The 14,627-nt window shown below is 34.0% G+C and overlaps 1 protein-coding gene across 1 annotated transcript in view; it reads right to left on the reverse strand.

The window, feature by feature from the left end:
- Positions 1 to 5,389: 5,389 nt before the first annotated feature.
- Positions 5,390 to 14,627, reverse strand: part of SLC7A11 (solute carrier family 7 member 11) — an 80,419-nt gene continuing 71,181 nt past the window's right edge. Inside the window, exon 12 of the mRNA XM_047718450.1 lies at positions 5,390 to 12,798. Coding sequence (XP_047574406.1) covers positions 12,731 to 12,798 — 68 coding nt within the window. The 3' untranslated portion in view covers positions 5,390 to 12,730. The remainder of the gene's footprint in view (positions 12,799 to 14,627) is intronic.

A 14,627-nucleotide genomic window follows, 5' to 3' on the forward strand; every position in this document is an offset into this window, starting at 1 on the left:
CATCTGCCTTTGGCTCAGGTCATGATTTAAGAGTCCTGAGGTAAAGCCCCAGGTCTAGCTTCCTGCTGAACAGGAAGTCTGCTTCTCCCTCTCTTTCTGCCCCACCCCGACCCTGCTCTGCTCTCTCTGTCAAATAAATAAATGAAATCTTTTTTAAAAATTAACTCAAAATAGATTAAAGACTTACATGTAAATCTTAAAACCATAAAAGTCCCAAAGAAAACAGTAAGAAAAATTTCCTTGATATTGTTCTTGGTGAAAATTTTATGAAGATGACACCAAAAGCAGGAGTAACAAAAGCATATTAAACAAGTGGAGCTACAATAAAATAAAAAGTTTCTGCTCAGCAAAAGCAATAATCAACAAAATGTAAAGGCAACCTGTGAAATAGGAGAAAAATGTTTGTAAACCATGTATTTGATAAGGGGTTAATGTCAAAAATATATAAGGAATTCCTATAACTCGATAGCAAAAAAATCTCCCCAAAATATTTTAAGATCTGTTTTTAAAACGAGCAGAAGAGAGGGCATGGGGTGCCTAAGTCATTTGGGTGTCTAACTCTTAATTTTGGCTCAGGTCATGTCCTCAGGGTCCTGAGATGGAACCCCATGACAGGTTCCATGCTCAGTGGAGTCTTGAGATTCTGCTTGAGATTCTCTCTCTCCCTCTGTTCCTCTCTCCACTAATGTTCTTTCTCTCGGTCTCTCAAAATAATAAATAAATAAATAAATAAATAAATAAATAAAAAAAATAACAAAATAAAACAAAATGGGCCGAGGACCTGAATAGACATTTTCTAAAATTCTATACAAATAGCCAACAGGAACATGCAAATGTGCTCAACATCACTAATCATCAAGAAAATCCAAATCAAAACCACAAAGAGATACCACCTCACACTTGTTAGAATGACAAGTATCAAAAAGACAAGAAATAACAAATATTGATGAAAATGTGGAGGAAGTGTATCCCTGTACACTGTTGGTAGGGATGTACACTGGTACAGTCACTATGGAAAACAGTTTGGAGATTCTTAAAAAAAAAAAAAAAAAAAAAAAAAAGAATTACAATATGATCCAGCAATCCCACTTCTGGATGTACATACAAAGGAGAAGAAACCAGAATCTCCCAGATATATCTATACAACCTTGTTCATTACACCATTATTTATAATTGCTAAAATATAAAAACAACCTAAGTGTCTGATGGCAGATGAATGGATGATGAAAATGAAATTTACTAAGAAAGTAAATCTTAAATGTTGCTGCCACAAAAAAGTGGTAACTATATGAGGTGATGGATGTGATAACTAACCTTAATGTGGTGATCATTTTCACAATATCTACATATGTCATTTCATCACATTATATACATTAAACTTATGCAATATTATTTGTCAATTACATCTTAATAAAGCTAGGGTGCGGGGGAACTCTATCAGATAATTCCCTGTTTTCCAAGTAAGTGTTCTTTAAATAATCTCAAATTTCTGTATTTTTCTAATTCCTTAAACAAATGTAATCTTGCTAGAAGAGTCACCTTTTATCCATTGTGAATCAAAGAGTAGAAAGCACTAAAAATCCATTCTGAGTGAAATAAATCAAGCAGAGAGAGTCAATTATCATATGGTTTCACTTATTTGTGGAGCATAACAAATAACATGGTGGACGTGGGGAGATGGAGAGGAGAAGGGAGTTGAGAGAAATTGGAAGGAGAGGTGAACCATGAGAGACTATGGACTCTGAAAAACAACCTGAGGGTTTTGAAGGGACAGGGGGTCGGAGGTTGGGGGAACCAGGTAGTGGGTATTCGCTGGGTGTGATGCAAAAACAATGAATACTGTTATGCTAAAAAGAAATTTTAAAAAAATCCATTCTATTTCTACAAAACCAGAAAAACTTCAAATAATTTTACTGTACTCACTTTTTTCATAATAAAGTGAAGATTTTCTTTTCTTCTAAGATAATAACTCTGTTGAATAATATGTCATGTGAAGTAGTTTTTGTTTAATGTTTTCACTTGAGCAAAAAAAAAAAAATAGAAGTTAAGATTAGGTTTAAAAATTGTAGCACCAGAGAAATATTTCTCAAAAAAAGAAATTATAAATTGGCCTTGAGATGAACATTGGTGAGCACTTAACAGTATAGGTCAGATGTAATCTAACTTGAAAAAGGAAGGAAAACATGGTAAGAAGAGACAACAATAAAATTTCTTGGGGGGAAAAAAAAAAGATTTCCATTTGTTGATTATGTAATTCCTGCAGTTACTTTCCTTTTCAAAATATATGTCCTGAGCTTATTTCAGTTTACAAACACTTTGGGCAGTGTAAACTAATTAGATAAAATATACTACTACTACTACTAATGATAATAATAATAATAACAAGTAAATAAATAATAAAATGGAAATTACGTTTTACTATTTGAAGTGATTCTATTCAGAGATGTTAACAGAGGATAAGATCTGAAATTTTGATAAAGTTCAATGTGCAGATTATGTGTGATTTTCATTCGTCTAAGCCATCTCCATAACACTGGGTAAAAACCAATGTCTTGAACATTGGCTAATGAGTCTTCCACAAGTGCTCCTCTCTAGAGATACATTATGTATCTTGTCCACATACTCTGGTTCCACTGGTCCTGCATTTATTTCCTTAAACAAGCCCTACTTTTTCTGGCTCAGGGCCTTTATCACAGTTTGCATTGCCTATGCAATATCCTCATCCAGATTCTACTTTACCTATTAATGTGCACCCATCCTTCAATATCAAATAATACATCTCTAGGAAAGCCTTCACCAATGTCCTAGGACTTGATCACATCTGAATATATTGTTTTATAGCACCTGAGACCCTAATTTTATCAATATGTTTGAATGACTAGGAGGGAAAAAAAATATTTGTACCCCCCAGCTTCAAGAAGCCAAGGTAATACAAATTGTCAACCGTTTTGTATCTCTAGCACCAACCGTATGGCTGGCACTGGGTAGTTGCTTAAAACTTTGACTTTACTTACTTAAGTAACAAATTCTGAGAGGAACATAACAATGGGAGAATAAGAAGTAAATATAAGTTGAAGGCAGAATTCAGAATATGAAAGAAATTTTTATGGTGTCTTCAGATTTTAGGAAATAGAATGCATGATGACAAAAGAACATGCAGTTATAGAATCACAATGTTAATTACTATGACAGAAGTAAGATCTGTTTCTCTTATTTTGAAGAAAAAATAAAATGAGAGGAAAATAACTAGCTTGCTCACATTTTTCTTAGGGTTATCCTCATTTATACTTTATTTTATTATAGCTAGAGGGTATTTCAATTTTTGTAGTATTTAACCTGAATTAATAACTTTGAAACCCTGTTTCACATCTTTCAGAGATTAATAAATCTTCAAAGCTAAAGTTTTTAAAAGTATTGAATCATAATTACAGTTTTATTTCTGAATTCTTTCAAACATCAAAAATTTCTTGAAAGAATGAGCCCATGACTGCTGGTGACCAGGTGTTCTTAAGCTTAAGACTATAAAAACAATAAGATGGCTATAAAGACCTGACCTTCAAAGCCAGATCTCCAGGAAGTCTGCAAATATAATTTTTATGGCATGTGGAGGCAAGAGCAACAGTAGTTATCCATGGCCCAATGGCCCCATCCCAGCATATATAATGATCTCAAATCTTTATACATTAGACATAGCCCAAAAATTCAAGTAGAAAATTATTAGAGGTATTCCAGAAGCAAAAGGATTTGCAAACCTAAACCAGCATGTTTAAGGACCTAATGGTAGTTTAAAAGCAAATTATTACCCATCATGTAATATCTAAGTTTTTCTGTATATTTTTACTAAACACATTTCCAGTCACATTCATTAACTTTAAAATAAGTATATGGCATATGGGATGGTTTATAATCCTTTTCAAAATAGTTTTAATTTAACAGGTGCCAAAGTTATTAGTTTACTTTTTGTTTTCCTAAAGCATTTCAGCAGGGAAAAGTGCTACCCAACCTCCTGCATCTACTTCAAAGAGAGTTTTGGTCATCAAAACTTTAGGATCCTTCTGCTCTACATTTCTGAGCATTTTTTCAACTTATTATGAAAACAATACCTTGTTGAAAATTAAAAAAAAAAAACAAACCTAAGTGTCTTTCCACAGGAAAAGTTCATAGTAGGTCATTTGACTCTTCATTTCCTCTCTCAGAACCCACTTACTGACATGAACCGGAGATGGGGGCAAGGGGAGAAAGAGAAAAAGAAAGAATGGGAGGGGAGAACATGGGATGGCAGAGACTAAAACTCCTTAGTTTTCTTACATTCTGACGTTAAGATAGTCTGTGGAAATATTCTTTCCATAGAATCTAATGGATTGCTTAAATTTAGAGGTAATAAAAACCACATCTGAGAAAAACTTACTATGAAACCTAACGAATATAAGCCATTCACTCATTCATTCATTCATTCACTGAATATATTAATTTAATAAACATTGAGTACTTACTATGCTTTAGTCAGTGAAAGGCACACACACATACACACACAGACAATTTCAAATCTAGGCAGAGGAGGGAGTCGAGTACTGCAATTTCAATGACGTGATGCGTTCTATAGAAAATGTGCACCTAAGATGGTGAAGATATTCAAGGATCAATCTTGGGGAAGGTTTCTGGAAGAGGTGACTTTTAAACTTGGTCTTGAATGTTGGGTAGAAATTCACTATGTGGAATGTAGAAGATAGCAATGGGCAAAGAAAAATGTAATTCTTATAATCTACAGTGTGTCAAATGAAATAATAGCATTTGTTGTTGTTGTTGTTAAACTACTGGAAAAAAAGAACATTGTCTATGGCTGCAGAGAATGCGGAAGTGGCCATTTGTAACTGCAGAGAGAAGGACAGCAGATTATGCAAAACACTGTGTTATGCAGAGGAGTTTGGATTTATCTATCCAGAAAAATAAATAAGTAAATGTAAAGCCATTGAAGACTTTTACTGTATTTGTGTTTCTGCAAGAACATCCTGGGGAAACATGTGAAGGTTGAAATAGAGACAGACAAGACATGAGACTGCTAAGAGGCAAGAAATAAGACTGAACTACGACAGGGGACAACAGAAGAGAGAAGTTGGTACGATATTTCAGACCAGAGCACAGATGGACATAATCCATTAAGGAAGAAGAATGTCTGTAGTCTTTGTAGTGTTTGCCAGCACTTTCAGTTTCTTGTATAGAGAATTGATGCCAAGGGAAATACCCAACAAATTCACAGAATCAATGATAGATAAATCCAATCATCAAAACCAAAGGCTTCAACTTGTTGGGATGTACACTGCTTTAAAAAAAAAAAAAAAAAGCAAAACATGCATTCTGCTTAAAAAAAAAAAGTAAAACATGACTTTTCTTATGTAACTATCAAATGTTTATTTCATTTCCATTTAAAATATTTTCAAGTAAAAAATATGGACAAAAATACATGTACAAGGGTTGAAGCAACTAGAAGCATGATGGGTATACAGATACATAATACAAATGAAATTAAATTCATTGCAAAATTGTTACGTCATATTGCACCAAAATTTGTTCCATACAAAAACACATGTGTCAAGACTTTCCATCAGATGAAAGCACTCTTATTTCATAGTATCTTACCACTCACACAAATAGCCCATAAACACCATCTGGCAGTGTAATTGCTGCACCAGAACTCTCCCCAGAGGGAAATCATTAAATTGTACAAAAATCCATTTTATTTCACATATCTCATGATGGTATAGGCATCAGTGCCAGAGAACCTTAAGAAACATAACACAATCCACAGATGAAAGTCCCTTTGTGCCATTTTTTTTTCATAGTTAAATATCTAAATAAATCAGTACTCCTAATATGGTTGGAATATAGACACAGAAAAGGGATTTTGCTATTTAAGCATTTATCAATATAAAACATTTTGTAAAATTTGCACAAAATATACACAGACCCCTTTACCAAGTTTTATCATCATACTGTCAGAGTGAAGAAACCCCACCATAGATGAGGTCCATTTAGGATACTGAGACTCATTCTTCCCCAAATGGATTGTTCTGTTCCTATATTTTAGATGACCTAGCCAAATGCTATACCCCCACCCCTCAGTTAGGGGAATGGTACAAGGTCATGATAAATGCATTCCAGATTCATGTTAGGGGTTAGAGCTGGTCTATAAATTACAATTGAAATACACATCAAAAAGATGGCTGTCAGCACAATCCTCCAGAGGATTTTGACTATCACTTTTTCCACTGGTCTAACCTGATTCCGTGGGTGAAAATTATTGATGCTTGCCATATATAATGTCAGAAGCATTTAAACACATTCATATACAGTACCTAATAATATGTTAATATGAACATACCGACACACATATTTTCTATCCCTTGATAATTGAAAAAGAAGTCACTGTTACTAGGCAGATTTAGCACAAAGCTCACTAAATCCATTTTTATATAAAGTAAATACAGATATACATACAATAAGAAGACACAAAAAACTCATCATGACATGAATTCTGAGTCAATAACTAAACGCCATCTCTACCAGTGCATCACTACCACCTAATCCACCCTACAATACATTAAAAAAAAAAAAAAACTCTATGAAATCTGGAGTCAAATATTTGTCAGAAAAGTAGGACAAGTAAAGTTTGTCAAGCATTCAATGCAAGATGCCATTTGTCTTGCCTTTTTCTGACTTGTGCTTATTATAAAAACACAGGTAGCAAACATTTAATATTAATAAAACACAACTACATGTCTGTTCACCAATTTGGCACAGAGAGAAGACTATATTTTATGGTACTAAACAATGAACTCCTAACACATCTAGCGCTTATGTTTCCACAGTTTTCAAAACGTTGAGGGGTATCACTGAAAACTCATTACTATTACATTGCAACACATCTAAAAAGAAATAGAAACTTGAGGCTCATGCTTGTGTTCAAAATAACATTGGCCTCAAATATCCTGAAAAAGTAGTCATATATCGCTCTCTGTTCATGGATAATGTCAAAAGAAGAACCTGGTTTTCAACGTTTAAGTATCAACAGTTTAGTTCCAGATTTATAGCATTGGTACTACTATCCACAAGGGAAAACTATTAAGTAAAAAATTTCTTCAAGGAGAGGATTAAAAAAAAAGTCCAAGACTACTTAAAATTTTTGGAGGATTCTTGTGGTTTATGTGATAACCATAGATATATATGGGGGTCTTTTTTTTTTGCTTCCAGAGCAATTGAAAAGTGCTATATGGTAGTGTATGAAATTCTTAAAACAACAGTAGTTTAATGTAGATTACTCCTATTCTGTTAAAAGCACATACATTCATTTGAAACAATCTTTTATTTCCCCAAAGTATTACTTTACGTTAAGATAATTTTCTTTATATTACATTAGTCAGTAAATGAAAATTTTGAATGAAGGAGAAATTCTAGGGAAAAAAAATTATTCCAAAATCTTTCAAAATAAGACAGTTCAAATAAAAAACAAGGAACTACATTGCATTGCCTCCAGGTCTGATACAAATGAGCTTCCGAGCATGTACTGAAGATTACTAACTAGTAGGAGTAAGTGAGGTCTATCTTTCATAATCATCATCTAAGTCAAATCCCTCCCAACCCAACCAGTTATACACATGTAACACCCAAAGGCCTAATAAGTTTTCCTATAAGATTTTGTGCAAAGTACACTGTCACCCAAGGTGCTCAAAATACAATCCCTTCTGCAAAAGACATAACTGTGATTCAGTCTTTTTTGTTTGTTTCTGTAGCTTTCAGCATGACCTCTAAAGACTTCAAGAGGTAATAAGGAAGGACTCAGCAAACAAGTCTTCTAACCAATAAATTAATGTGCTTGAAAGTCATACTTAAAAAAAAAAAAGTCAGTAGTGTATAGGTGGAGGGAAGAACAAGTATATTCATTTTCAAACCACTGTGTCCATCTGCATGGCTCTCAGATGCCTACTACTCCACAGTTTTCTTGAGAGAATTTTTCTCTGTACAACTGTTAAGGCTGTTACTGATACCATAAATGCACCCTTGATCTAAGTACTTGAAATACACACATGTAATAGATAACTATTGAGATAACCATCTCCCACTGATATTTTAAGGCCAATGGTAACAAAGACAAGAGAGGTGAGGACTCTCAAGGAAATAAACCAAGGGGCAGTTTCACACTAAGGATATTTAGGGTCATTGTGTTAGTTCAAATTAAGACTCACTCCCATCTCGAGGATATCATGTCAAAATATGACAAATAAAACAAAGGAAATCATGGATTCATTTAAAAGAAAAAACAGAAATGGTTCAAATAGATCAAGCTAATATCCTTAGGAGGTTGTAAAGACAGACAATATCTCACAACATGGAGACCTGGTGAACTTTCTGTGAGACTGGGATTTACACCTTTGTGAATTTGTTGTGAATCTGAAAATAGACCAAGCATTTACTTTAGACACCAACTAATTTGAAAATGCAACAAAAAGAGGTAAGGATTATCTTCAAAATTTGGATGTTAAGATAACTTTTTAAGAACAGTATTAAAACTACCTAGATTTTATACTTTGAGGTATTATATATATTGAGATACATTTAAAATACTGTTTATGAGAAAATTAACCTAAAATACACTTATAGGTAATAAATTTTTACCTTACATATAAATTATGTAAACAGAAGCTGTCAAGATGTCTCATTACCTATATATCCGCCACAAGTTTCTTGCCAGTTAAACAATGTCATGCTTTAATTCCTGACTTTGAATTGTTAAAATTGTTAACAAAGTAAAATGTGACTCTGTAAACATTATCAGCACCAACATACAGCATATCATGTGGGGTAAAATGAAGCAAGATTACATTTAAGTAAAATCAATCTTTTACTCATCTGCATTCAAATTCCAAATCTCACTATATTTCTTTCCTAAGAAAAATAATTACAATTAAAACCCTATTTGTTGCTTTTCTGTCACTCAGAACTGAATCATAAAATATATCAAAAGTGAACGCTCTCCTTATATATCACAAAATATAAAAATATATGACAGCCATGTAAAATTATACATAGATACTTCAATTAACTCAAAACTTTATTATTTAAAGATATATTCTATAAGTGGCCTGTGTTTATTTCTACTAGAAAAAGTAATGGAAGTTATTTTACTATACTCACAGGGACAGATGCAGATTTTGTAGGGCCAGAAATGTATACAATTTTTCTGATCTTCTTCAAAAAAATTAATATAAATTTCCAAATGCAACATTAGGAAGGGACATGTCTAAGTGAGGGGCACTGAAGCCACATTTCATTAGTTACTTGGGATATCCACTTATGCACAACAGACAATTAATTTTTAATACTTCTCTGACCATGCGGCATAATAAGTTACATCGAAATATCATTACTTCCAGTCATATGCTATCTTTCATTTCCTGCTACTCAGGCCTTCAGTATTCTATATTCTCATAACCTATACCTCAATTATAAGAAATCCTCTATAGGTCGATGCCCTCTTTCTTGGTTGGTATTACATTCATCTACAAATAGAGGTAAAATAATGAGTTTCCTGAAGACTGATTACAGTTCATAAAAATTATGTTGAGTTAAGTAATTATACTCAGGTTAACTGTCTGTTAATATTCCAAATAGCAACTGGGGAAACACTTTCACCAGACACATAAAATAATCCAGAAATTTGTTTCGACATACCTGTTTTAGTGTTAGAGAAACAGCTATGCATTGCTAATGTAACCTAATAATCTATCTTACTTTTGTCCCAGCAGAGATGGGAAAGAATACAGTATAAGCACACATGTACATTTGTGGGTGCACACACCTAACATTTATGTTGCGTATTGGAGTCCGCCATCTTTTCTAAGACAAATCTTTAATCTCCTGAAGAAAGACAAGAACAAGATCTATTTCCAGCCGACCTAAACATTCATAATAGTCCAATTTTCCTCAACTGACCAAAGAAAAATCTCAGGAAAATAATCTAGCAGCAATAATCTAACATTTTTAAAAGTGAGTCAAAAACATTTACTGAAATATTTGTAATTGCATAAGGAGAATCAGTCCATTTTTTAAATCAAATTGTTATAGCTTTGGAAGTCTTTACTAAATCCGTTTAATTTGCAATTAAATACTTGAGACTCCATGTTACTCAAAAAGTAGTACATCTGAAAATAGTATATTTGTTGTCTTAAACTGTATTGGCCACTTTTACTTTTTGTGTTATAATAAACTCATAATATGTATATAAACATTTGAATATCCACAATGGTGCGGGTATAATGTAATGGTTTATATATAATTGTCTCTATATATAATTTTAAATATATGAGAAAAAATTTTACTTAGTATAAATAAAAATATACATATTAGTGTTCAGGAGAGTTTTCAAATAGAGTTGTCTTGATTTGATATTATCTGAATAAAAATTATGAATATCGATTTCCAGATTATTGAAACCCTGCACCTTGTCGTGGTATATCCTAAAAATAAATTGAAGTACAACTTAGTCTTTATTACTTTTAAAAAAATTACCGACTGACTTACTCTCTGTCAGGTTAAAAATTATAGTAGCATTAGAAATTTAACAATGCAAAAATCATTTTTTTAAAATGATGGGAAAAATAATGAAATGCATCCTAGTTAGCTCTTACGATGTTATATTTGAAAAGAAATTAAAACAAAAAATAACAAAATAAAATGAGACCTATCTGTCACTGTGGTTATAAGCACATAATTCTCAGGAATAATCAAGAACTATGTAAACCTCTCCATGTGATCTATTTTTTTTTTCATTAGACAAAACAAACAAACAAAAAACAAACAAACCCCATAAAAACCCTTAAGAAGAGTTTTCTGGTTTATATTACATGGGCCTAGACGGTTAAAAAAAAGGGGGGGGAATATAAACACAATCTATTTCTACCTCAGCAACAGAGTGGCAAGAGATACAGACAAATGGATATAAGAAGCAGAGACTACAGATCAAATTTGAAAACCAGATGGGAAGAGAAAAGGGAAGGAATTTTTATGAATTCACTTAAAGACCCAAACACCAGGTTTGGCTGAAAATAATGTCAATCTTGAATGTGTATTAAATGTTATCAAGAGCAAAAACTGAAATTAGTGACGGAATTGCCTCAAATTATAAATTATCGTTTCTGCTTTGGTCAATTTTCTATAAACTCTGTATCAGCTCAATGATTTTAATCAGTGTAGTTCTTTCAAAAATTGTTACTTTTAAAATTAGAGGATGAAACATACTCTGGTATGACTATTTGATCTTAGATGTATGTAAATAATGGTTTACACATTCCATCATTATATTACCCTATTTGAAAATTCCACAATATTTTCTAAACCTAGCATAAAACACCTGTCTGAATACACACACACAGTTTCTCCTTCTTTTAGTGAATTTGTTATCAGTTATCTCTTTTGCAAGCTGAATGATAATTAAGGTGAGGAAATAACTGACAAAGCTAAGATAAAGAAGTGGAAAATTTTTAGAAACATCAGTTGTAAATCTTATTTAGCGGTGACATTTCTTCCTCAATTTTTATGCAAATATATGCCTTTTCCTAATTAATCTGGACAGTTTCATCTGAAGAGATATTTTAACAGAATATAAAATATATAAAGGAAATGTACAAACTGTCAAAATTTATTACCATGTAAAAATAGCTATGAGATTAAAAATTGTTCATAATCACTAACACTGCAAATAGATATGATTACAGGGTTGGGCATAATATTTTGGGTATTCTCCTTGTTGATTTCTGTCTTATAAGGAAATTGCAATTTGAAGATTTAAAAATGCATATATTTAGCTATATTATCAAGGGGTAAGTTATTAGGGAAACAAATGATTGTGCTTAAGAGGCTTTAATAACAAATTGACTATTGCTTTCTCTAAGAAAGATGTTACATCCTCTCATGATCAAGTGGGCTGCCATGAAAACAAAGTGGGTTTTCCTGATAAAGAGTGTAAAAAAAAAAAAATCTTAACATAATCAATTATCAGAATTTTTAGACAAAATTCCTGGATTTTTCTCATAAACAATAGCCCCTGGAAACTCTTCTTTAATGTATTCATTAAAATTAGGCATTTCCTCTCTGTCGTTTGTTCAGAATGCTCTGGGTGTAATGCAGTAAAAGATGAGTGATATCTAAGTTGGTGTCTAAGAGGAAGCAATGCAATGCCAACATAAAATGTATTTCTTTCTTTCCTCAGTTCAGAATGATGATGTACAATTTCCCCCCCCAGAAGAGCAGAAAACACTTTTCACAGTATAGTCATCTACAGTATATAAAAATTATTTCTATAAAAGCCATATACACAGAAAACATCTCGGTGTTCATGATGAGATATGTTACAAAGATCACTAAAGGAATTGTTCACTCGGTAATCTTTTTCCTCTCACTTCACGTAGGTATCAGAACTTCCAAAATCATGTGAACTCATTGAATACTTGCATAACACATCTGCTTTCAGTAACTACCTGGAGTTAAAACTAAATTTCTTAGAAACCAGCTTGAACACATTAAAAGATAGGAATAGCAACAACTGATTCCTTTAGTCCAAAACCAAAGTTGCAATCCTCTGGATTTTCATAAAATGCCTGAAGATGCACATTTTGTTTCAGCCCTCTGGGCAGACACAAGGCCAAGAATAGATTGCCAAGATTTCAGATGCATTAATTCATAATTTACGACAATCTTCTTCTGGTACAACTTCCAGTATTATTTGCAATGTTCTGGTTATTCTGTCTACAAAGAAATAAAAAAGAGAAATTAAAAATGCACAGAACTCAGAAATGCGTAAAAACAGCAAAATGTGAATTATTTGGGGTTGAATACTGAAAACACATAACCGCCTATTTCATAGAGCACTTTCAAGAACTGTTTACTTCATTAGAATCCCATCATGCTCAATTAATTATTTGTCACTTCTGTAACTTCCCATGATGGCTTCTCAGCAAGAATACATTAATATTTTGTATTCAAATAAGAACTTCTATTCATAAACCAGGAGGCTGAAAATATTTCAAGGCAATAGAACCAAGATAAATAAATTTTAAAAATACACTTCCTATTCCCTTTGAAATTATTATTTTAGTACCTATGAGATTACAAACAATTCCTCAGAAAAATCAAAAGACTCATACTATAATGTCTGGCCTTAAACTTGTCACATATTACTGAGTAAAACACGTTATGTCCCAAGGCCTTATTTCCTCATCTGCAGAATGAGGGACTTGGGAGTGCCATCAGCAAGATAGAGGGCTAGGAGGTCCCAACACTTGCCTCTCCACAAAACAAAACAAAACAAAACAAAAAAACGAAAAGACAAGGGAACCAAAAAATACACCAAGAACAATAAATAAATAGATATAAACTGAAGATAACAGATCAGGGAAATTCTAAACAACAAAGAAAAGAGGGCAAAAGTCTGGCAGAGCTAAAACATTGAGGATATCTGCCCAGAAAAGTAAAGAAAGAATTTTGCCTGTATCACCCCATCCCTCAGTCAGAAGCTGGAAAACCCCAGCAAGCCTCAGTGTTGTGGATGTATGCAGCTTTTGCTACAAAGGTCTTCCACGGTCCTCCTCAATGACCCTGGTCCCAGCTGATGGAGTAGCCTGGAGTGCCCCCACTCTGCATCTGGTCCCAGAGGCTGGGGCTGTTGCTGGGGTCTTGGTTGTTGATGTGACCATTCTCAAGGACTGGGTGCCACAACACATCACTTATACAAGACTGGAGATACTATTATTCTTTGCCCACTCCAGCCCCAGACTGGGGCTTTGCCCCATAATTACTGAGGCAGCCTCTCCTCACTTGAGCCCTGCCCTCAGGATCCCAAGTTACTCTTTGGCTGCCATTTTTGGGACTGTGTTACTGTCACCCTGAGCCCTCCTCCAACAAGACTCTGAACCATAATTACTAAGTCAGTCTGTTACTGTCGTGAATCCTCCCCTGGGTTCTAGGTCCCCGCTCAGACTTATCATTGCCAGGGGCATTGCCACTACCCTAAGTGTCACTAACTTAGTATGTCCTGAGTCATATGTTGCCTACTATTATCAGAACTGTGCTGCTCTGAGAACCCCCATCTCAGCTCAAGACTGAGCTGTCATTCCTGAGATGGACTCTTACTGCCCTGATCTCTGTCCTGTGGGTTCCAGGTCACAGTTCTGATTCTTCATTGCTATAGGCACTGACACTACCCTGGGCCACACCTCTCAAGTTTCAAGTTGAGGTTCTGACCCATGATTGCTGGGACAAGGCTACTGCTGCCCTTAATCCTACCCCCCAGGTCCTGGGTTGCAGCTCCGAAATGTCATTGCCAGGGCAGTGCTGCTACTGTTTTGTGCCCAGATCCCTGGGTCCCCACATGTACTTTAAAAAGACCACTACCGGACTTGTGCTGTTGCTATTTTGTGAGTGTCCTGGTGCCAGAATTGAGGCTTTCACCCACATCCTTAGGCTATGCTACCATCACATCTTGTTATTCCAGGACGCTTGCCACTGCTGCATTCCCTCCTACCAGGATGAGTCATAGTGGTCTTTGAGACCCAGGTACCAGTTACATGGGATATCTG

The sequence above is a fragment of the Lutra lutra genome, chromosome 2, assembly GCF_902655055.1.
Source record: "Lutra lutra chromosome 2, mLutLut1.2, whole genome shotgun sequence".
In the NCBI taxonomy this organism is placed as follows: Eukaryota; Metazoa; Chordata; class Mammalia; order Carnivora; family Mustelidae; genus Lutra; species Lutra lutra.